Below are 23,569 nucleotides of genomic sequence, written 5' to 3'. Positions count from 1 at the left end.
TCCACAAGTGTTTAGCGTTCTAGTGCTACAGAGTACCACACAGGCAAAGACTGAGCCACTGCCACGCAGCAGCCCCTGGACGGATATGCATGCCTATTTATAGCTAATCCTGTTTCGGTGAGGTCGTGCTCTCTACTGTCCCTGAGACGGAGCAATCGGAGTTAAGCGCCGCTGGCGTGCTGTCGTCGTGCAAGAGAGGGCTGGCAAAGGATGAAGCTAGGCAGCAGACCGGGCTCCATTCGTGTGTGTGGCCGTTGATGGGCAGATAGACAGGGCTCTTCTGGATGTTTCTGACATGGCGGATTCCCTTCACCTCGGCACACGAGCTCTGCCCCACCGGCGGGCCCCCTCTGTGGCTCACCTGTAAGTGACTCCGCCTTGACATGAACTATCACATCAAACCAACATAAACAATCATTTCTGGGCTCTTGGGTGATTTCTTGTATCTCATTGGATTTGCTGATCATTTTATTAGAATGACTTGTTTTTTTGTAGAATTCTGAAATGATTCACTTTTTGTTGATCAAAATTAGACATTTGCATTACCAGTTGTGAGAGCTTTTTAGAGTTAGAATAGAATTTTAAAAAGCTTTGCCAATTGTTTATTTATCCTTTTGTTGTATGTTATTTGCTCTGTCACGCTAACAACCCACGCACATGCTCACACTGTCGTAGCAACACATAAAACGTTATTAATATATTCTCTGTCAGAATGCATTTACTGATAGTTAGGTACCACCATAATAAGATTAAGCATCTATGTAGCTGGAAGCAACATGACACGGCTTAAAATGTTGCCATGTCACCAGCTGTTTGAATCGACGTGTTTCCGTGAACCTTAACGCTGTTTTTTACGGAATTTAAAATCAAAACATTTTCATTCGATGACGTAACGACGTGGGAATTGTTGGCTTTTTTAAATTTATTTTTTTACAAATGTATTAGTAGTGAAGTCATCACATAAAGAAGAGAGATACAGATAGAGGGGCATGCAGACAGAAAGGGCTCTAGTGAGAATTTAACCCTTGCCCAAGGGGGGGTGATCGGAAGTCATTAGAGGTGCCATTAGACCCGACTCAGGACTATCATTTCAATTAGACTTCAGGATTATGCCTGTTGTTGTAGTATTGATGGCCTCAGTCGAGAAGGAAAGCTGTCCAAATGAATGACTTAACCTCCCCAACTTTGACCTTTACAGCAGAAATCCATTGACTAATTTTCTCCTGTTGTCTTTGTTGTTATGGAGCTTTAATTCTTTATCCCCTTTCCCTTTGAAGTGTCATCGATTCATCATACTTTAATACACACACACACACACACACACACACACACACACACACACACACACACACACACACACACACACACACACACACACACACACACACACACACACACACACACACACACACACACACACACACACACACACACACACACACACACACACATTTGTGTTTCTCCAGCCTCCATTCAGCATTAAGACAACAGAAAAAGATCATTGACGAGAGAGTCTGTTTTTTTTGTGCTTGCCTTTACAAGGTCTTTCAATCATTTTCATAGTAACTGAGATTCACAAAGACAAACGTGTAATGGACGGAAGGGAAACACATGCATGCTCATCAGTGGGGTCATGAGGCTACTTTCGTTCTGTTGAAATGCAACTAACATCCGCACATGTTTATGGCTGAATTCTTTCTGCGGGCAGTGTATGAATTCAAAGGCAGAGAACGCCATAGACAGAGATCCTGGGGGAAGGTCCAAACTGATATAAAAGGTCCTGACATTAAAGAGCAGAATGCTTCCAGCCAAAATATATCTTAGGCCAATGCTCTGTATCCTGTGAGTCATTTTTATAGAAATATTAATATTTTATATTGTTCACATTATTGCCTAGATTCGACACACATTTTCTAATGACTTGCTCCCTGAAGTTGTAGCGTGTCCCGAAGTTGATGAATATAACTTAATCAGCTTCGGTCCGCGATTTGGCATGATTACACTTGCAGTGTCACTAGATCAAGTGGAAGGGGGTCTCATCCCGCAGGACTACATTGCAGACCGATGCCAGATCTTACAACGCCTGGATAGGTATTTAACACATACGTTTACCACATCTTATCATATAGCAATCTGATGCCTAACTGCACAGTTGATGACGTGGCACGCAACAATTGGTTGCCGCAATGCATCTAGACGGGCAGGAACTAATCCATCACTGTATTTTACAGGTGACCCTGTGACGTTATGTGTGTTGTTGTATTGTGGCCCAATTAATCTAGGCTATTTAGGCTAGAATGTGCTCAAACCATTTGGCTATAGCTCCACGGCTCTAGTTTGTCTTGTAGTGAGATCTACATAATCAAAACGTTTCACCAAAAACAAACCTTTCACCGGACGAGGCTGTGAAAGCGTATTTAGTGCGGCAATTTCCTTAATTAAATAGAAAGCGCTCACCTGTTTGTGCTTAAGGGCATAAAGTAGACCTCAGAATATAATCAAAATTGTCAAGAGAAGATTGTGTTCCATGGCCATTCGGTGTCAAACAGAAGTGAATAAAAACATCTGGTGGCCTGTGTTATCTATCCAGTGTTCCTTCCTCCCTTGAGTAGGAAGTTCAGTCTACCTGTAAAGGTTTCAACCAAGGACGGGTACATTCCAGAACACGGTACATTCCCTGGTTGCGCTTGTAGGATATTCATCCTAATTCAGTGCCTTTTAATTGGTCTCTAGTCTGCATTTTGACAGATGTAATTCACCACAGGCAAAGTAGAGCTGAATGGACAGTGGTAGTGAAAACGCTCGTGAAAAAAATGGGGTGGCTACGTCTTCACTTTTCCACAGTGTCTCCCCATCACAGTGTTAGTGGCTCTCTCGGGGAAGGCAAGCAGTGACTGTAGAGCGCACCGATGCCACAGATTGTCTAATTAGATTAAGGAAGAAGCTTTCCTGAGATAATCATTGAGCGAGCCTTTTTCCCTCTAATGAAGCCTGCGTCGGTCGAGCGTGTGCACTGAAGGTCAAACCTTGATTTTCAAAGGAAGAGTTGCAATTTGGACGTAACCCTGAGAAGGGTAACTATCTGGATACCCTCTGAGAAGTGCTGGTAGATGCTCCTAAGGGGATGTTTCTGGAGTTCTGTGAAAGACACTGCCTTCCCTAATCGGACCTGTGGTCTTACCGTCATATACCTCCTGTTGCTATGACGATAGGAAAAGGGTGGATTTCTAGTAAGTACACTCAACCTTTTGGTCAACGCAGAGGCAATCTCTAAAATCAATAGTGAGTGTCAGTATTAATTGCTGTACGGAAAATGTGTCATGTCTCTTTAATAATACTCAAACTGGTTCCATCTGTTACCGTTGTAAGGCGTCGTCCAGTGTCACTTGTTAGCCGTGCTTGCACGGTGTCTATCCTCTAAGGGGCTATACTTCTTATTGCTCCGTGTGGATACAAATAAGAGAGGCCTGATGTCTGGTGTTTGAGTCTGGGCCTGCTAATCTGGTCTCCCTCCGTCACAGACACTGTCTGATCAGCTGTAAATTACAAGACTTTCTCGACCACCGAATCGACTCCAAGGATCGATGTTTTCAGGCGTCACAGTTTTCATTGCAAGGCACACCCCACCGTGCTGACAATTAGTTGCACCCTGTGTGTTATTATTAGCCCCACTAGGCTTAGATGTGTCAGTAAGGATGAGCAGATAGGTCCTCAACATCTTTGGGTCCTTTTTACAGCGTTTCGCTTCAAATTTCAAGTACATAAAGTCAAGTACACTTTGCCCAAAGCTGATTATTTCAGGGCCAATGTGTCAGTTTTTTAAATGTAACTGAACTCATTTGACTTTGCAGGGCCTTGTGTTTGAAGCCAGCTGTCACTTTGTGTACTGGCCAGTGGGTGTGAGGGTCAGACAGGCTCACCCCTAACAGAACTCTCACTTCAAGTTGATTGAGTCAAAAAAAACGATTGATTGACTGAGATGGGATGTCTAGAGCTATACCAGAGACCATCAAAATGTCCTCATCATTTCAGGAGAAGGGGAATGATTTGATGGTCTTGTCATCGTAGAATTCTGGGTGAATTCTTCCTCAAATAGCTTTTCTATACAGAGGCGGTGCAGAAGTTTGGCATAAACATTGCTAACATTGCTTTAACAGACGTGTGTTTCAAATGGTAGATTCCATATGTTGCTGGGAGATCCTGTGTGGCTCAGTTGCTAGAGCATGGCACTTGCAATGGCAGCGTTGTGGGTTTGATACCCACGGGGGACCATTATAAAACAAATATGAAAAGGTCTGCACTCACCACTGTAAGTTGCTCTGGATAAGAGCATCTGCTAAATGACTGACATGAAAATGCAATGTAAAATGTTTAATGCAAATGTGTTGATCAGTAGTATGTTGACGGGAGTATCAGTGTACCTAAATGATTTGGGGTTCAATGTTATTCTTTATTAGTGTGACTTTACTCGATAGCATTTCAGCCATATGCGGGATCAGGTTCCTCATGTCAACATGAACGACTTCAGAGATAAACGGAAAAACCTTTCCTCAATGTTTTTTTTTTGTCTTTTCAGATGTAGCCTTGTGAGGACTTGAGCCAACATCAACAGCCAAGATGAGAGAGTGGGCTTGCAGGAATCACATTCAAATGGCTTTCTACATGTCCAAGTCATGCTCTAAGGAGTCAAGCGACGTACACCCCTGAGAAATAACAGCAGTTTATGGGAAATAGCGTATTTTGCCTCTGAGGATTTTACTTGCCTTTTTGGGAAAGCCTCTCTCCACCACCCTGGAGTGGTGCGCTGTAGAGGAGACATGGCCAGCAACTCGTTCCGTGGGTCAAAGCGTGGTCGACATGCACAGGCCAATCATGATGTTGGAGACTTCAACTGCTCTCTCAAGGAGCTGCGGTCCCTCATGGAACTCAGGGGACCTGAGGGAATAGCTAGAATCCAGGAATGTTACGGAGATGTCGAAGGACTCTGTACCAGACTAAGAACATCACCTATTCATGGTAAATATGCTGCTGAGCATCTTGCTTTGTATTTTTGTTCTTTTTTTCAGGTCTGGTGCTTCAGACACCAATTCTCCTATTACTCATTGGGGATAGGCTTAACACCAATCAGCCTTTTGGGGGCCCTAAGTGAGATTTGGTTGGAGCCCCCTGCAGCGAATTGTAATAATTTACAAATTGAAAACCCCTAATTGAAGTAATGGACGTATTCAATTAATGAGTTGATTGCCGATTCATCTGGTGGCTGAAATTAAATTGACGTCAACCCGACCCCCCCCCCCCCCCCCCCCAATTACAAGTTTGTGGTTACATTTTGAATACAATAACAATTCAAAATAGCATCTACAACTGCCATGCAGAATGATTCTAGATACTGCATTGATTCCATTGGAGTTGTCATGAGTTGCTCCTCCTACACCAATCTCAAGCCTTTTAGCACAATGTCTTGTTGAGTTTATTGAGGGGAACTGGTGTGGACTACGGTTTGGGCTCTGAGTGGAAGGCACTCTGCAGGGCCTGGCTGTCACTTCTCTACACATGGGGATAACTCACACTTTTCACGCAGCACCGATGACAGCTGTGAGTCTCTGGGTAAGGTTCGAACAGATTTCCCCACCTGGTTTGTGCAACATTTGCCCATTTTATTATTTTCAACATTTTTCAAGCGCTTTCAAATTGGTTGTTGATCATTGTTAGACAAATACTTTCAGGTCTTGCCATAGACTTTCAAGTAGATTCAAGTCAAAACTGTAACTTGGCCACTCAGGAGCATTCGCTTGGTAAGAAACTCCAGTGTAGATTTGGCCTAGTGTTTGGCCTAGGTTATTATCCTTCTGAAAGGTGAATTAATCTCCAAGTGTCTGGTGGAAAGCAGACTGAACCGGGTTCTCCTCTAGGATTTTGCCTGTGCTTAGCTGCATTCCGTTTTCTTTTTTTATCCTGAAAAACCTTCCAGCCCTTAATGATTACAAGCATACCCATTACATGATGCAGCCACCACTATGCTTGAAAATATGGAGAGTTGTACTCAGTAATGTCTTGTATTGAATTTGCCCTAAACACAACACATTGTTTTCAGGACAAAAAGTGAATTGCTTTGCAGAATATTTTTTTTCTGCACAAGCTTCCTTCTTTTCACTCTGTCAATTAAGTTAGTATTATGGAGCAACTACAATGTTGTTGATCCATCATCAGTTTCCTCCTCTCACAGCCATTAAACTGTTTTAAAATCACTGTTGACCACATGGTGAAATCCCTAAGCGGTTTCCTTCCTTTCCGGCAACTGAGTTAGGAAGGACGCCTGTATCTTTGTAGTGACTGGGTGTATTGCTACACCATCCAAAGTGTAATTAATAACTTCACCATGATCAACGGTATTATTTTTACCCACCTACCAATAGGTGCCCTTCTTTGTGAGGTATGGAAAACCTCCCTGTTCTTTGAGGTTGAATCTGTGCTTGAAATTCAATGATCGACTGAGAGACCTTACAGATAATTGTATGTGTGGGGTACAGAGATGAAGAAGTAATTCCGCTTTGACATTATGGGGTATTGTGTGTTGGCCAGTGACCAATAATCTCAAATGCATCCATTTTAAATTCCGGTTGTAACACATCAACATGTGGAAACTGTCAAGGTGTGCTAATACTTTCTGTTGACACTGTACATACAACTAATACATTCATTCGTAAACATGTATAAGCATTAAAAGCATTACAACTAAAATCCTTTTTTATAATTCAGAAATATGCATTGATACGCATTTACTAGCAATTATAATGGCTTTTCATGTTTTTGCCAGTTGTAGGCTGTTGGGAAACAGGAACCAGCTTTACTCAGACCAAGCCAATTTATAAATCCCTATGTGGATGGAATGATGTTAGATGTTGTTTGGCTAACATGTTGGCCATGAACCTTTTCCCATGTCGATACTGCTATGCTTGTGATGATGCCCTGTTCTGCTCCAATCTATACCTGAATTTGTCAGTAAAGAGCACACATAGCGTACACAGGCCAAATTGTGACAAGCCTTTCAGTGCTGCTTCTCCATTGTCCTTCTGCATAATCCCGTTGGTGACCTTTTGGTGAACTCTTAGGGAATGGGATTTGAATGGGATTCTCAGGTTCCAAAAAACATTTCTAATCCTGCCGCATACATGATTCCCAATTTAAGACTGTATAAGAAAAGGAGTACAGTTACAAATCCATGTGGCACACACACATACATTTTGCACTATAAAATGCAAATGGCAGGTGCTCGTATAAAGGCACCCATATACTAGGTTCGGTTTGCTCCTGGCAGAACGTCTGTGCCTCGCATTCTCCCTTAAATGAGAAAAGAGTGGCAATATAACTGTTTGTCCTTCTTGAGACGCCGTAGCAACAAGTGCACCTCAAAATAGTCTGAATGAATCGAAGATAAGTCCGGAAATCTGTAATACGGCGATAGGGTGAAGAATCACGGCAGGTTTTTGTTTTTCTCCCTGAGTTGGAATCTAACCTTAAAGCGTCAGAAGAAGCAGCATTGCTTAGAGGGATTTAGAGGGAATAAGCATACTAACCCAACTCAGGTCAGAGAAGGCCAATGCTGTGCTGCATGGAGTCACAAAAGCAGCCATTGGACCCCTACTGCAGTGATAACAATGACGTCATCAGTTCTCCAGGGGAACGCAAGATAGGTCACGTCTCATGATATTAGTTCAAAGAGCTGCACTCTTACTCTTTGATTACAATTAAAGTTCATTCTAATTTAGTTACATCTACCAGTCTCCTGGAGCATAAACAACATAAAATATATATATTACTCCCTTTCTCCTCATTTTAATGGTATCCAATTGGTAGTTACTTTGAATTGTTTTGTGCAGAACTGTTTTGTGCGGCTCATATGATCAATTGTAGACCATCTCTCCTCACCCGATGAACTTTCCCGGTTTGTTTACTCCGTTTTGTGTCCGCAATCAGCAATGCTTGTCATCTGGAACCGCTTAAAAAAATGAAATCCAGATGTTCGCCACAACAGAGAGCAGCGAGAATACATGTCCAACAAAAAGGTTTTGGTGTGGGGTGGTTTGGGGTGGTGTGGGGTGGTTTGGGGTGGTTTTCTTATGACGCGTGCTGTTTAACGGACTGTCGAGTATGTTGTCTGAGGGAAGATGAGGGCTTGTGCATTTCGAAAGTCACTGATTCCCTGCTGTTGACCTCGGATGCCTGTGCTGACGACCCTCGTGGCAACACTTCAGGGGCTATATTCACGGCCCTCTTTTGTCATGAACACAGCCTCATGCAGAGCCACCTCAAAGGTCTGAAGCGTCAAGTTCGAAAGCCTCCGAAAACAAGCCAAGCTTACCATTCTCGACAGGTTCTGTCTCTGCCGTTCCATCTAGAACAAATCTAAACACAGGTCTGCACTACATTGCTCTAAAAAGGAGCTCAGCCAGGAGAGAGTCATGCATGCATTTGCTAATGTTTGAATTCTAGACAATGCAAATGCCTTACAGTTGTTCATTATCCCTTTCCCTCTTTTGTCTCTAGGTTTAGGAGGCCATGCCGACGACATTGCCAGGAGGAAAGAGGAGTTTGGACAAAACGTTATACCTCCAAAAAAGCCAAAAACATTTCTCCAGCTAGTGTGGGAAGCGTTGCAAGATGTGACGCTAATCATCCTCGAAGTGGCAGCCATCATTTCATTAGGCCTTTCTTTTTATAGACCTCCAGATGCCGAAAGGGAAAGTAAGTATCTCCTCTCATTTGAAATGCCATGTATTCTAATTGATTCATCACCACATGAATATTTACTCAGTCAAATACCAAATGATCAGATTGTTGCTACTTTGCACCTGTAAACTTCATGCATGCAGTCATACAATTTCCGCGTGTCTGATTGTTTATTGAACAGATACTTTGGAATTCATCGGAGGCCAAAACAAGTAGCCTAGATCTAATTTCAGATGTTTTACTGCGTCTTCCCGAGGGTGTTTACAAAGTTTTGTTTGATCTCATGTCTCTGACTTTATTGGCACAAAGAGATATCAATTGGTACAAAATGTGCGTAGCCTGCCCATTGAATAATCACACAGGGATTTAGTCTGGTACTCTTGATACACTTCAATCAATCCATAATCCCATTCTTCAAAGGACTCTTTAGAGGCATAGTGAGTAGCCAGTTTTACTTCCTGCGATCAAGACAGTGATATTTCCTGTCTTATAATCATTGTAGGTTACTTTTGTAGGCTACTTTCTGTTGGCCTCACTGTAGCTGTCCCTTTGGATAATCACTAGATGGCCATGCTACCAACGACAACATTGGCAATGTCGTCAGAATGGATTAGCCATTTGTCCTCGATTTAGGGTTAGGCCTAGGCTTAAAAACACTTCTGGAGGGATTGCATTGTACTTCTGTTCTTTGTAGCATGTCCAGATAGTGACAACTGTCCCTCTTTTTTCAGATTGTGGAAAGGCAGCGGGAGGGGTGGAGGATGAGGGGGAGGCAGACGCGGGCTGGATTGAGGGTGCAGCCATCCTCCTGTCTGTCGTCTGCGTGGTCCTGGTGACAGCGTTCAATGACTGGAGCAAAGAGAAGCAGTTCCGCGGGCTACAGAGCCGCATCGAACAGGAGCAGAAGTTCACGGTGGTCCGCGGAGGCCAAGTCGTCCAGGTCCACGTGGCTGAGATCGTAGTCGGCGACGTTGCACAAGTGAAATACGGTATTGGTCCTGAAGGAAGAGTGACCTGCGTGTGTGTGTGTGTGTGTGTGTGTGTGTGTGTGTGTGTGTGTGTGTGTGTGTGTGTGTGTGTGTGTGTGTGTGTGTGTGTGTGTGTGTGTGTGTGTGTGTGTGTGTGTGTGTGTGTGTGTGTGTGTGTGTGTGTGTCCGTGAGAGCTTGCCTTAAAACCAAAGAGCATCTACCATCCTACGTTTGATATAACTTTCTACCCGTCTCTTTCCACTACTCTGAATCTGGGGTTAAATGAGCTAACTCACCCAGCTGGGCTGTCTGATGTTCATGTATGGTGTGAACGTTTTTTTTCCCCAGGTGACCTTCTTCCTGCTGATGGTGTGCTGATCCAGGGAAATGATTTGAAAATCGATGAAAGCTCTCTCACCGGTGAATCCGACCATGTCAAGAAGACTTTGGACAACGATCCCATGCTGCTGTCAGGTAATGATGATGAGCCTTCCCCTCTTCATCTCACATGGCTGATGTCTAGATGCAGATCCAGTTTGGATCAAGCCGGGCATCGCCAGAGGCATCGCTTTCGTTTGTTCTTTCCACTATGAATTAAGGTGGTGGTAGTGGTGGAAAAAGTACCCAATTGTCATACTTGAGTGAAAGTAAAAAATACCTTAATAGAAAATGACTCAAGTAAAATACTACTTCAGTAAAAGTCTAATGTATCAAAAGTAAATTGAATTGCTAAAATATACTTAAGTAACAAAGTAAAAGCATAAATAATTTCAAATTCCTTATATTAAGCAAACCAGTCTGCACAATTGTCTTGTTTTTTAAATTACAGATCGCCAGCGGCACTCTCCAAAACGCCGACATAATTTACAAACAAAGCATTCGTGTTTAGTGATTCCATCAGATCAGAGGCAATACGGATGACCAGAGATGTTCTCTTGATACGTGCGTGAATTGGACAATTTTCCTGTCATGCTAAGCTTTCAAAATGTAATGAGTACTTTAGGGTGTCAGGGAAAATGTTAGGAGTAAAGAGTACATTATGTTCTTTAGGAATGTAGTGAAGTAAAAGTAAAATATGTCAAAATATAAATAGTGAAGTGAAGTACAGACTACTTAAGTAAAAAATACTTTAAAGTACTATTGAAGTACTCTACACCATTGGGTCCCTTTTCTTTTCCATTGTTGTTTTCATTTGCTGTTTAGCCTGGCATCTTATTACTGTCAATCAATCTTCATAAGAGCGCCTTGGAGTTAACAACTACTTGAAACAGCATGATCTTGCTATTCCTGCATAAATACTGTTAGGCCATACTCATGTAATTAAATATTTAACTCATACCCCTCTTCACTTTTCCCAAAAATATAATCAAATTTTATTCGCTTGCTCCCCTCACAAAAATGTTATCCGTTAAACATTTAAATGCATTTCTATGGCCTTACTTGTAAAAGAAAGAAACATCTTTTACTGTCCCATTTCAGTTGGAGATATTATATTTGTCAGGTTCCTATGACCATGTCTCACTGGCTGTCCATGTTTGTCTTTTGTCAGGTACCCACGTCATGGAGGGTTCTGGGAAGATATTGATCACAGCAGTAGGTGTCAACTCCCAGACCGGCATCATTTTCACCCTGCTCGGAGCCGGCGAAGACGAAGACGACGACGACGAGGAGGAGAAAGCAGAGAAGGAAAGGAAAAAGAGGGAAAGGGAGGAGAAGAAGAAGGAGAAAGAGAGGAGAAAGAAAGAGAAGAAAGAAAAGAAGGACAAGAAGGACAAACTGGACAAGAAAAGTATGTGGAACTAGATTCAACTTTTATAGTCATCTGTTACACAACATTTGTAAAAACTCACCTCATCTCTATTGTATTTGGTTGAGACTCACCATCATAGTAGTAAACGTAGAATATAATTGTTTTGAAAAACCATGTCCAACAATATGTGTTATGAGATATTCCATGATGCAATCCTATAGGGCCTACAGATGCTATTACGTTACATTTTGCCAGTGGCATGACATCAAGCAATTTGCCACCATAGAAGGTGTCAGACAAGGTTATTAAAATGAAATAAAATGTTATTTGTCACATGCTTTCGTAAACAACAGGTGTAGACTAACAGTGAAATGCTTACTTACGGGTCCTTTTCCGACAATGCAGAGTTAAAGATAAAGATACAAAATACACAGGGAATAACGAATAACAATAACAAGTAAAAATAACATGGCTATATACAGGAAGTAGAAAATAACATGGCTATATACAGGGAGTAGAAAATAACAGGGCTATATACAGGGAGTACCAGTACCCAGTCAATGTGCCGGGGTACGAGGTAATTGAGATAACTATGTACATATACGTAGGTAGGGGTAAAGTGACTAGGCAACAGGATAGATAATAGACAATAACAGCAGCAATTGTGTTGTGTAAGTATGCATATGTTATGTGTGGGTGTATGTAGGTGTCAGTGTAAGTATGTACATTTAAGTGTGTGTGCATAGAGTCAGTGCTGAGCAATTAGTGCTTTTTGAGGTCGTTTCAGTTAAATATTTTTTATCATAATCACAGTTTTCTATTTCCATGTTTTTTTTAAACATTAAATGCACAATTTTTTTAACCTTTATTTAACCAGGCAAGTCAGTTAAGAACATATTCTTATTTTCAATGACGGCCTGGGAACAGTGGGTTAACTGCCTGTTCAGGGGCAGAACGACAGATTTGTACCTTGTCAGCTCGGGGGTTTGAACTCGCAACCTTCCGGTTACTAGTCCAACGCTCTCACCACTAGGCTACGCTGCCGCACCAAAGGATGCTGACTTAGTCACAGTTGGTTAACATCTCAGTTAGTTAACTGACTGCAGATGGGTCAGTTGGACTAGGGACGTTACCTCTCCTGCCATACCAGGGCTACAAAAATGTTACCGCCTGTGAATGAACCAACCTGGTGCATAGCTGCTAATTGTGTTAGGGAGTGTTTTGTTTACGTTTGTCGTCGCAGTATCATTGATCAGGGGATTCTCAGAGTGAGTGAGGACTGTAATTAGGGAGTTAAGACAGAAATGCATGTCAGAGCATTCATGCCTCATAGTTTCCACTTCAGTGTCTAAGGGCTAGCCGTCAAGGGAACTCACATCCAAGGGAACATATTAGAACTAAAAGGGTTTTGCCACTCTGCAATAGTGAGATGCTCTTTGCTGATGTGTAAATGGACAAATGATTAACTGCAGTCGTTCATTTTTTTCCACAGATAAAAGAGATGAGAAAAACAAGAAAGGTAAGTTTGTCAATGAGTGCGTTTAAATCCACAGTAATAATTTGATATTAAACGGATTATGACAGTAGGCAGATTATGCAATAGTCATGTAAACGCCTTACTTTGCTGATCTTAGTATACGCCGATTTAAAACACCTGGTTTTCCGAGTTATCTTTCAAATTATTACGACATGAAAACGACTTAATTGGCGTCTGATCTGAAAAAAACACATGCTTTTTATACATGCTTTACATGCTTTGCAAAAATAACGATTTCCCTAATAATATAAAGTTTGTATGTGAAATCTACTTCTAAGACCAAACATTCAGTATGTTCCTAGGAAAGACACCAGTATCTTTGTGTATAGATATAGATACTCCACCCAAAGGGAAAATAATAACTTCACCATGATGAAAAGGATATTAAATGTCTCCTTAAATTATTTTTTATTTTAAATGTATCTACCAATAAGTGTCCTACTTTATGAAGCGTTGAAAAACCTCCCTGGTCTTTGTGGAAGAATCTCTGTTTGAAATCCACTGCTCGCCTGAGGGACCGTAGACATATTTGTATGTGCTGGATACAGAGATGGGGTAGTCATTCAAAAATCATGTTGAACATTATTGTTGCACACAGAGTGAGTCCATGCAACTTAGTGTGTGACTTGTCAGGCACATTTTTACTCCTGAACGTATTTAGGCTTGCCATAACAAAGGGGATGAATACTTATTGACCCAAGACATTTCAGCTTTTCATGTTTAGTTAATTGGTAAATATTTCTAAAAACATAATTCCACTTTGACATTATAAAGGTTTCGTGTGGAAGGCCAGTGACAAAACAAATCTTAAATTGAATCCATTATAAAGGACAAAATGTGGAAGAAGTCAAGGGTTGTGAATACTTTCTGAAAGCGCTGTACCTCACTAAGTCCTCAAACTAGATTTGTAGTATATGGCTCAGGTTAGATCTGAAGGGTTGACCAAACTAAACTAAATTCATAGTATAGGGCTCCGCGTTTGTGCATAAGGTGTGTATAGTCTGAGTGTGGCCCTGTGTGTCTCTGACGCCATATGGTCATGTGTGTTTCCTGTGGTCCGAGCAGCAGGTGCTCTTGACTCCGTTCATGGTGATTAGGACCAAGGAGATTACAGCTCTTAAGCTCAGCAGCTGTTTTTCCCCGTGCCTTTCTTCCCTTAGCTAACAACCTTTATGTACTGTTTTTGGATCAACACACTTACAGACACACATACTGTACACACTTACAGACACACATACTGTACACACTTTACACGCACACAGACTGTACACACTTACAGACACACATACTGTACACATTTACACATACTGTTCACACTTACAGACACACATACTGTACACACGTACAGACACACACACACACACACTCACTCACACATTTGCCTGGATGAACAATGTCCCTTTACTTCACTTACAAAAGATTTGAGTATATAGGGTTCTGGTGCCTGTGTGGTTGTGCTATTACAGAACGTGGGCATGTTTTGGGATGACGGTGGAAGAATTTGTTTGTAAAGAATCTCAGCCTAGAAGGAGCAATAATCCCCAGGCTCGGATTAATTAAGGACTGTGAACCAAACAGCATAGCGTCGTGCGGTGTGTCACACAGAACAGCGCCCCCTATCTGTTTCCAAGTAGTAGCAGTGCCATCTCACAATGAACCCTTACACACCAATGTACTATTTTTCCCATGTCATGCTTTTTTTTATTCGGCTGCATCAACAATCCTTGTTTAAATGTCTTTGGACTCGTCCTCTCCTCTCCCTCAGGTAAGTCTCAGGATGGTGCAGGCGTGGAGATGCAGGCCCTCAACAGTGAGGACGAAGGAGAGGAGAAGAAGAAAGCCCACCCGAAGAAGGAGAAGTCTGTGCTCCAGGGGAAATTGACCAAATTAGCGGTGCAGATCGGCAAAGCAGGTAAGACCATCACAAGGGAATTCTGAATGTTGACAAGTGTGTTTGATTTTCCGTAGCAGCTTGTCCCAGCTTGTCATTATTGCAAATATTTGATTATCTCATTGTGTACAGTACACTACTATCTTTTCCTCTGTCCAGGCCTGTTCATGTCAGGGTTGACAGTCATCATCCTGATAACTCTGTTTATGGTGGACACCTTCTGGATCCAGGGCCTACCGTGGATCGCGGACTGCACGCCCATCTACATTCAGTTCTGCGTCAAGTTCTTCATCATTGGTGTTACCGTGCTTGTGGTGGCCGTACCCGAAGGACTCCCCCTGGCCGTCACCATCTCACTTGCGTATTCTGTCAAAGTAGGTATCACTACTTTGTCACTGCTGTGTTACTATAGTATATATCAATGAGTATATATCAATATTACAGACAGGAGCAATTAGGAAAGTCATTGCCAGATTCCAAATCATAGCCTCCTCTCTTCCTCAGAAAATGATGAAAGACAACAACCTTGTGAGGCACCTGGATGCCTGTGAAACCATGGGCAACGCCACAGCCATCTGCTCTGACAAAACGGGGACGTTAACCATGAACAGGATGACCGTGGTCCAGGCTTATCTGGGAGACAGGCACTACAGGGTGGTTCCTGAGTCTGACCTCATCCCAGGCAAAGTTTTGGACCTGCTCATTATGGGCATCGGAGTCAACTGTGCTTACACATCCAAGATCATGGTAAGTGAACATACTTCACTTGAGACTCCGAGTTGAGGTTGTCACCTCTGTCAAACAGAACACAAAGAGATGTGCAATACAGCTCTTTTCATAGCAATCGTTCATTGACATCTGAGCAAATACGTTGAGTGCCAGGTCAGGGATTTCAAGCCAGGGCCAAATCCTCTTGAAATCTGAGAACTCAGACTTTCATTTAAATCATGCATTGATATAATGGGACATTTTCGTACAAAGTATCAGTTATGTTGATTTGAAGTTTGGAACTGACCTTAACGTGTAAATGGTTTGCCTCAGTCTCCGGAGAAGGAGGGCGGGCTGCCACGCCAGGTGGGCAACAAGACCGAATGTGCCTTGCTGGGCTTTGTCTTGGAACTGAGACGTGACTATATGACCATCCGCAACGAGATCCCAGAGGAGAAGCTCTTCAAGGTCTACACCTTCAACTCAGTCAGGAAGTCCATGAGCACGGTGCTGAAGAACGCAGACGGGAGCTACCGCATGTTCAGCAAAGGAGCCTCCGAGATCCTCCTAAAGAAGTAGGCTGGCACTTTCAGTTTCTTGCTTTCCTGCAAATTAACTCTGTGGACTCTCCCAGTATTATTTGTCCCGGAACCTAATATAGATTTCCTCTTCGTCTCATCGCAGGTGTTGTAAGATCATGACAGCCAATGGGGAGGCTAAGGTCTTCAAGCCCAGGGACAGAGACTATGTGGTGAAGAATGTGATCGAGCCCATGGCCTCCGAGGGCCTGAGGACCATATGCCTGGCCTACAGGGACTTCCCCCAGGTCGACGGCGAGCCTGACTGGGAAAACGAAACTGACATCCTCACCGGCCTCACCTGTTTGTGTGTGGTGGGCATCGAGGACCCTGTGCGGCCAGAGGTAAAAGGGCAAGCGGGATATGCATAGGAGGTAGATGTTTGTGGTGGTATAACCCTCAACAATGTACATGTATAATTCCCCTGAAGGGGAGAGCAGGTCTTTCTGAGTGTGTCTTGGGGTGTTAGATTATAAACAAAACACACATTTCCATAATCGGAAAAATCAAGTATTTTTCTTCCACCCTAGGTTCCTGACGCCATTAAGAGGTGTCAGCGCGCTGGCATCACCGTGCGCATGGTCACAGGGGACAACATCGACACGGCTCGCGCCATTGCCAGTAAGTGTGGCATAGTGCACCCCGGAGATGACTTCCTCTGTATAGACGGCAAAGAGTTCAACCGACGAATAAGAAACCAACTGGGAGAGGTAATATTCCTCTCTTTCTCTCACAAAATGAATCTGTTTCTGTGAAAAAAAACAAATGGTGATGATAGAGTGACCCAAAAAACAATCTACTTCCAGATTGAGCAAGAACGCATTGATAAGATATGGCCTAAACTCCGTGTGCTTGCAAGATCCTCACCCACTGACAAACATACTTTAGTAAAAGGTACGTTTGGGGGGTATTTTTTTCATTTATCACTACAGATACATTTTTCGGTCTTATTATTATTATTATTATTATTATTATTATTATCTAAAGAGATGATGCTTGCCTCTGTTCACAGGTATAATGGATAGCACTGTACTAGAACCAAGACAAGTTGTTGCTGTAACAGGAGATGGCACTAATGACGGCCCTGCCTTGAAGAAAGCGGATGTTGGATTTGCCATGGTACGGTGTCTTTTTACTTCAAGATTTGGCGTATGTTATACCCCATCGATATTTCATCAGGATGTTGTCTCTCTGATTTGACCAGACGGGTACCTTTGGTCCTGCGACTAATGCGCTGTGACATGCTGTGCCCACAGGGCATTGCGGGCACGGACGTAGCCAAAGAGGCCTCAGACATCATCCTGACAGACGACAACTTCAGCAGCATCGTCAAGGCGGTGATGTGGGGGCGGAACGTCTACGACAGCATCTCCAAGTTCCTCCAGTTCCAGTTGACAGTCAACGTGGTGGCCGTCATCGTGGCCTTCACAGGAGCATGCATCACACAGGTGAGACACTGTATTGCTGTCATGTCCATCCTACCCATCTTGTTTTTCTGCATCAAAAGGGGACGCATCGGTCAACTAGAGAACGGCTGACTCACTATAGGGAGTTTTTCTAATCAACTCTACAAGTTACAACGGTCTTTGAAAAGTGAGGGGCTATACATAAACCAAACTACATCTCCCCCCAGGACTCTCCTCTCAAAGCTGTCCAGATGCTGTGGGTGAACCTGATCATGGACACATTTGCCTCCCTGGCCCTGGCCACTGAGCCCCCCACCGAGTCTCTGCTGCTGAGGAAACCGTATGGCCGGAACAAGCCCCTCATCTCCCGCACCATGATGAAGAACATCCTGGGCCATGCTGTCTACCAGCTCACTGTCATCTTCACCCTGCTCTTCACCGGTGAGTAGTGTTGCAAAGGGAGGGTATATTACTGGAAATTTTCAAAGTGGCCCTTTTGGGTAATTCAGATTATCACAGGTGTCTGTAATTATGTATGGCCCTATCTGTGGCCTAATATATATAAAATAATCCAATTAATGAAAACATTATCCTAAGAATAAATAGTGAGTTCAATTGGTGTTTAAAATGAAGTGTTCAGCAAGCCTGTTCCTGGAGAGCTACCGTCCTGTAGGTTTTCACTCCAACCGTAATTTTGCACACCTGATTCTAATAATTAGCTGGTTGATGAGGTGAATCATGTTAGTTACAGCTGGGGTTGGAGCGAAAACCTACAGAAGCGCAGCTCTCCGAGAACAGGGTTGGAAAGACCTGGGCTATAGGCTAGTCCTGGAGCAAGAGTTTTTGGCCTACGCCTAATAAATAAGTAAAATATTCGGAAGAAGCCTTTGACTCTCCTCCTGAACTGCCACTTTAGGCCTACACAGCACCACCATTGGTTAGGCAGCACACACACACAAAAAATTGATCAGCAAGAACAGAGCAGGCCCGGGCTCAGGGAGTAATGGACGTAATGCAGCCTAGTTGTATTTGTACCATCCCAGCAGCTGTCTTAGAAATATAACTTTGCTCTGTGCCTCTCAGAGGATGCACTTCGTAGCCTATAGCCTATTGATATTGCCTGCCCAGCAGAGAATCAGAGATAAGGGGCAGCATCAAGCGCACAAAGATAAACAGCTCAAACACTGAGAAATATTGAGATTTCATCAATGACAAATTACATGACCCTCCCCTGAACTAGATAAAAAATATATATATATATATTTTCCTTGATTGAAATTCTAAAAGCATGACCCTCCCCCATTTTCCTCCAGGTAACCTTTCTCTATATTTCGATCCATCCCTCGACAGTGGTGTAAAGTACTTAAATATGGCGGACTCACTAAACACAAATGCTTTGTTTGTAAATTATGTGTTTGAGTAGGCCCCTGCCTAACCGTTAAAACATTTTAAAAATCTGTCTGGTCTCGTTTGCTTAATAAACTCAGCAAAAAAAGAAACGTCCCTTTTTCAGGACCCTGTCTTTCAAAGATAATTAGGTAAAGCACAAATAACTCCATAGATCTTCATTGTGAAGGATTTAAACACGGTTTCCCATGCTTGTTCGACGAACCATAAACAATTAATTAACATGCACCTGTGGAACGGTTGTTAAGACACTAACAGCTTACAGACGGTAGGCAATTAAGGTCACAGTTATGAAAACGTAGGACTCTAAAGAGGCCTTCATACTGACTGAAAAACACCAAAAGAAAGATGCCCAGGGTCCCTGCTCATCTGCGTGAACGTGCCTTAGGCATGCTGAAAGGAGGCATGAGGACTGCAGATGTGGCCAGGGCAATAAATTACAATGTCCATACCTTGAGATACCTAAGACAGCACTACAGGGAGACAGGACGGATAGCTGATTGTACATGCAGTGGCAGACCACGTGTAACAATGCCTGCACAGGATCGGTACATCCGAACATCACACCTGCCTGAGGGACAGGTACAGGATGGCAACAACAACTGCCCAAGTTACACCAGGAACGCACAATCCCTCCATCAGTGCTCAGACTGTCTGCAATAGGCTGAGAGAGGCTGGACCGAGGGCTTGTAAGCCTGTTGTAAGGCAGGTCCTCAATAGACATCACCGGCAACAACATTGCCTTTGGGCACAGACCCACTGTCGCTGGACCAGACAGGACTGGCAAAAGTGCTCTTCACTGACGAGTGAAGGAATGAGCGTTACACCGAGGCCTGTACTCTGGAGTGGGATCGATTTGGAGGTGGAGGGTCCATCATGGTCTGGGGTGGTGTGTCACAGCATCATCGGACTGAGCTTGTTGTCATTGCAGGCAATCTCAATGCTGTGCTTTACAAGGAAGATATCCTCCTCCCTCATTTGGTACCCTTCCTGCAGGTGCATCCTGACATGACCCTCCAGCATGACAATGCCACCAGCCATACTGTTCGTCTGTGTGTGATTTCCTGCAAGACAGGAATGTCAGTGTTCTGCCGTCACCAGGAAGAGCCCAGATCTCAATCCCATTGAGCACGTCTGGGACCTGTTGGATTGGAGGGTGAGGGCTAGGGCCATTCCCCCAAGAAATGTCCGGGAACTTGCAGGTGCCAAGGTGGAAGAGTGGAGTAACATCTCAGAGCAAGAACTGGCAAATCTGGTGCAGTCCATGAGGAGGAGATGCACTGCAGTACTTAATGCAGCTGGTTGCCACACCAGATACTGACTGTTACTTTTGATTTTGACCCCCACCCCTTTGTTCAGGGACACATTATTCAATTTCCGTTAGTCACATGTCTGAGGAACTTGTTCAGTTTATGTCTCAGTTGTTGAATCTTATGTTCATACAAATATTTACACATGTAAATTTACTGAAAATAAACGCAGTTGACAGTGAGTGGACGTTTCTTTTTTTGCTGAGTTTATAAGGAATTTATACTTTTACTTTTGATACTGAAGTACATTTTAGCAATTCCATTTACTTTTGATACTTAAGTATATTTAAAACCAAATACTTTTAGACTTACTCAAGTAGTATTTTACTGGGTGACTCACTTTTAACAATTGAGTACTTTTACCACCACTGCCCTTTGACATAAAGTGTATACTATATATGAATACATTTTTTTACTCAAGTATAAATTATCATAGTTTCCATAGATTGCCAAAGATTCCGGTAACTTTGGTAAATTACCAGTAGCTTTGCAAACCTACCAGGTGAGTACCGCATGGGTTGAAATTAGTTATTCGTGCCAATTGGACATCTAACTTTGTCCTTTATGAAGATATGAAAGCAAATGTATTGATCTAATAAATGACTTGATCCGTATTGCTTCCGTATTGTCTCCAGTGGGCCTTGTTATTATGTACCTGTATGTTGCCACCACAGGAGAGCAGATTTTCGACATTGACAGTGGGAGGTATGCGCCTCTCCATGCCCCTCCCTCGGAACATTACACCATTGTTTTCAACACCTTCGTCATGATGCAGCTCTTCAATGAAATCAACGCTCGCAAGATCCACGGCGAGCGTAACGTCTTTGACGGCATCTTCAAAAACATGATCTTCTGCTCCATTGTGTTCGGAACGTTCGTCATCCAGGTGAGCTAGCCTTCGGATCCATACAGGATATCCACACAGAGGAGATTTCATATTGGACAGAAAATAACATTGCTCTCGAATCACCCTGTGTTTTGTTGTCTAGATTGTGATCGTTCAGTTTGGAGGGAAACCTTTCAGCTGTGTGGGCCTCAGCATCGACCAGTGGCTCTGGTGTGTGTTCTTGGGCTTTGGCTGTCTTCTATGGGGCCAGGTGAGATTCTCACAGGTTTCTAATGTCTTCCAAAGATCTCCTTGACTATTATGAAGCTTTGTCACAAATGTTTTGTCACAAATTAGTGACAACATTTGAGTTCCTGTCTGTTCATTTCTAGGTGGTCACCACTGTCCCCACCAGTCGACTGAAGTTCCTGAAGTCTGCAGGTCATGGCACGCAGCAGGAGGAGATCCCTGAGGATGAGCTGGAGGAGATGGAGGACCTGGACGAGATCGACCATGGTGAGATGGAGATGAGAAGGGGGCAGGTGCTCTGGTGCAGAGGCCTAGGCAGGATCCAGACTCAGGTTTGTTTGATCAACTCTAAGTTACATCTCAGCTTACAATCATCCCTCAGCTTTACACCAAACCAAGGATTCAAACTCAGGATTGTGCTTTAACTTTCGATGGGGGACTCGATACTAAAATTTGGACTGTCTTCATCCCCAAACCATCTAGATCCGCGTAGTGAATGCCTTCCAAGACACGTTGTCCCCCTACGAAGGCCTGGAGACCCCTGAGTCCCGCAACTCGATCCACAACTTCATGACCACCCCGGAGTTCCGGATAGAAGACTCGGAGCCGCAGATCCCCCTCATCGACGACACAGAGGGGGAGGACGATGCTCCCACCAAGCGCAACGCTGCACAGACCCTGCCCCCACCCTCGACGCTGGCAACCCTTTCGTCCACGCCCAACCAGAACAATAATGCTGTGGACAGGATCATCCCCTTATACAAAGAGAGCCCAAAGACTGGCGGGATCCCCCAGAGTGCTGCGCTGCCGCCGCGCCCTGGGAGCCCGCTGCACAGCCTGGAGACCTCCCTCTGAGCTGGGCTCGAATACCAGTAATTACCCACTCACCTCAGCCCACTTAACAATACCAAGACGTGGGGAGAGAGGGGCTTCTGGAAGCCTCATGGGTTTCTGTTTTTACTTATATGTTTGGTTCCTAAAGCATTTTTGGGTCTTGTATCGAGGAGAGATGCACATTTTGCGTGGAAGAATTATAGACCTTTTTTTATTTATTAAATGAACAGAACAGGGAGACTGGTATGCATTGCTGTACATCAGCAGTACTTCTAAAGAATTCATGCATTGGCTATTTATATTTTAATGATTTCATTCATGTTGTGAAAGCAACCCTGTTTACACGTTTGTGAAACTTTGACTGTCCGTGAAAAACCAACGTTATAAAATATGTACAAAGTGGGGCTGCATACTGCAAAATGAAAAAATACATAATGTATTTTAGATATTGCTGTCTTTTAGGAGAAAAGTAAGGTTTCTGTTGAAACTGAACTAACATGCCTGCAGGTACTATTTGGTGTGTTTTTGTCTAGGTACATAGAAATATCTAGTGAAGTAATAGGAAATTGGTTTTAAATGTTTATAAGAAGATAGGAAAATAACTGGGAAAATGTCCTCAAATATCCATGTTCACACTTCCACACTGTAAATATTAAAAGACATGCTCCGGTACTTTGGCGACTAAGAAATCGTTTTTTAAACCTCCAGCTTTGGGCTGGATGTGTCAATATGTAGTACATACCTGCATAATCTATGAGCATAATTACTATCTTATCTCAATTAGCCAAGAAATCCTTATTTTGAAAGTGGTTGTTTTCTTCAAGTTTTGCACTGCAATTTTCCCAACACCCCCCCCCCCCCCCCACACACGTGGGTCACCCCCATAGCAATTCAAGTTCTAGCCAATGAGCTTCAGCATTTGAGTGACAGCTAGCAGGAGGCCTGCCCAGTGTTATCCAGATGAATTTGCAGGGCAGGCCCAACAGCTCAGTGGACGAGAGAGAGAGAGAGAGAGAGAGAGAGAGAGAGAGAGAGAGAGAGAGAGAGAGAGAGAGAGAGAGAGAGAGAGAGAGAGAGAGAGAGAGAGAGAGAGAGAGAGAGAGAGAGAGAGAGAGAGAGAGAGAGAGAGAGAGAGAGAGAGAGAGAGAGAGAGAGAGAGAGAGAGAGAGAGAGAGAGAGAGAGAGAGAGAGAGAGAGAGAGAGAGAGAGAGAGAGAGAGAGAGAGAGAGAGAGAGAGAGAGAGAGAGAGAGAGAGAGAGAGAGAGAGAGAGAGAGAGAGAGAAATGACATGGTGCACATTTCCATACATATGTGACGTAGTAAGCAATCTTCAGGGACCACTTTCGGCTCGTGAGTGCTGCTACTTTCAGAACT

The 23,569-nt window shown here is 43.4% G+C and overlaps 2 protein-coding genes across 6 annotated transcripts in view; both read left to right on the top strand.

Moving 5' to 3' along the window:
- brsk2a (BR serine/threonine kinase 2a) overlaps positions 1 to 23,569 on the top strand; it is a 545,611-nt gene that overhangs the window by 122,908 nt on the left and 399,134 nt on the right. The gene's annotated exons all lie outside the window — the stretch shown is intronic.
- Positions 37 to 23,259, top strand: LOC124040938 (plasma membrane calcium-transporting ATPase 1-like). 2 transcript variants are annotated; one of them, XM_046358061.1, is made up of 21 exons: positions 37 to 363; positions 4,577 to 5,016; positions 8,548 to 8,745; positions 9,462 to 9,719; positions 10,048 to 10,173; positions 11,249 to 11,488; positions 12,942 to 12,968; positions 14,752 to 14,898; positions 15,037 to 15,251; positions 15,382 to 15,624; positions 15,919 to 16,160; positions 16,270 to 16,507; positions 16,694 to 16,873; positions 16,970 to 17,057; positions 17,176 to 17,282; positions 17,420 to 17,611; positions 17,797 to 18,010; positions 20,961 to 21,172; positions 21,276 to 21,383; positions 21,505 to 21,693; positions 21,845 to 23,259. In XM_046358061.1, exons 2-21 carry the CDS (start codon positions 4,818 to 4,820, stop codon positions 22,214 to 22,216), a joined length of 3,795 nt encoding a protein of 1,264 aa, XP_046214017.1. In that variant the 5' UTR covers positions 37 to 363; positions 4,577 to 4,817; the 3' UTR covers positions 22,217 to 23,259. The 2 variants fall into 2 exon arrangements, with proteins under 2 accessions (XP_046214017.1, XP_046214024.1); XM_046358068.1 differs by lacking the exon at positions 37 to 363 and adding an exon at positions 2,968 to 3,230.

This window comes from Oncorhynchus gorbuscha, linkage group LG01 (assembly GCF_021184085.1).
Source record: "Oncorhynchus gorbuscha isolate QuinsamMale2020 ecotype Even-year linkage group LG01, OgorEven_v1.0, whole genome shotgun sequence".
In the NCBI taxonomy this organism is placed as follows: domain Eukaryota; kingdom Metazoa; phylum Chordata; class Actinopteri; order Salmoniformes; family Salmonidae; genus Oncorhynchus; species Oncorhynchus gorbuscha.
The sequence above is the reverse complement of the archived record's forward strand: the minus strand, read 5'-3'. Positions and strand labels throughout refer to the sequence as shown.

Bases quoted from the DNA above. Each gene is read 5' to 3' on its own strand.
- LOC124040938 (XM_046358061.1), top strand. From the start codon at position 4,818: ATGGCCAGCAACTCGTTCCGTGGGTCAAAGCGTGGTCGACATGCACAG. The intron at 17,058-17,175 runs GTACGTTTGGGG...CTCTGTTCACAG, and splicing joins CAAACATACTTTAGTAAAAG to GTATAATGGATAGCACTGTA. The intron at 21,173-21,275 runs GTGAGCTAGCCT...TTTGTTGTCTAG, and splicing joins TCGGAACGTTCGTCATCCAG to ATTGTGATCGTTCAGTTTGG.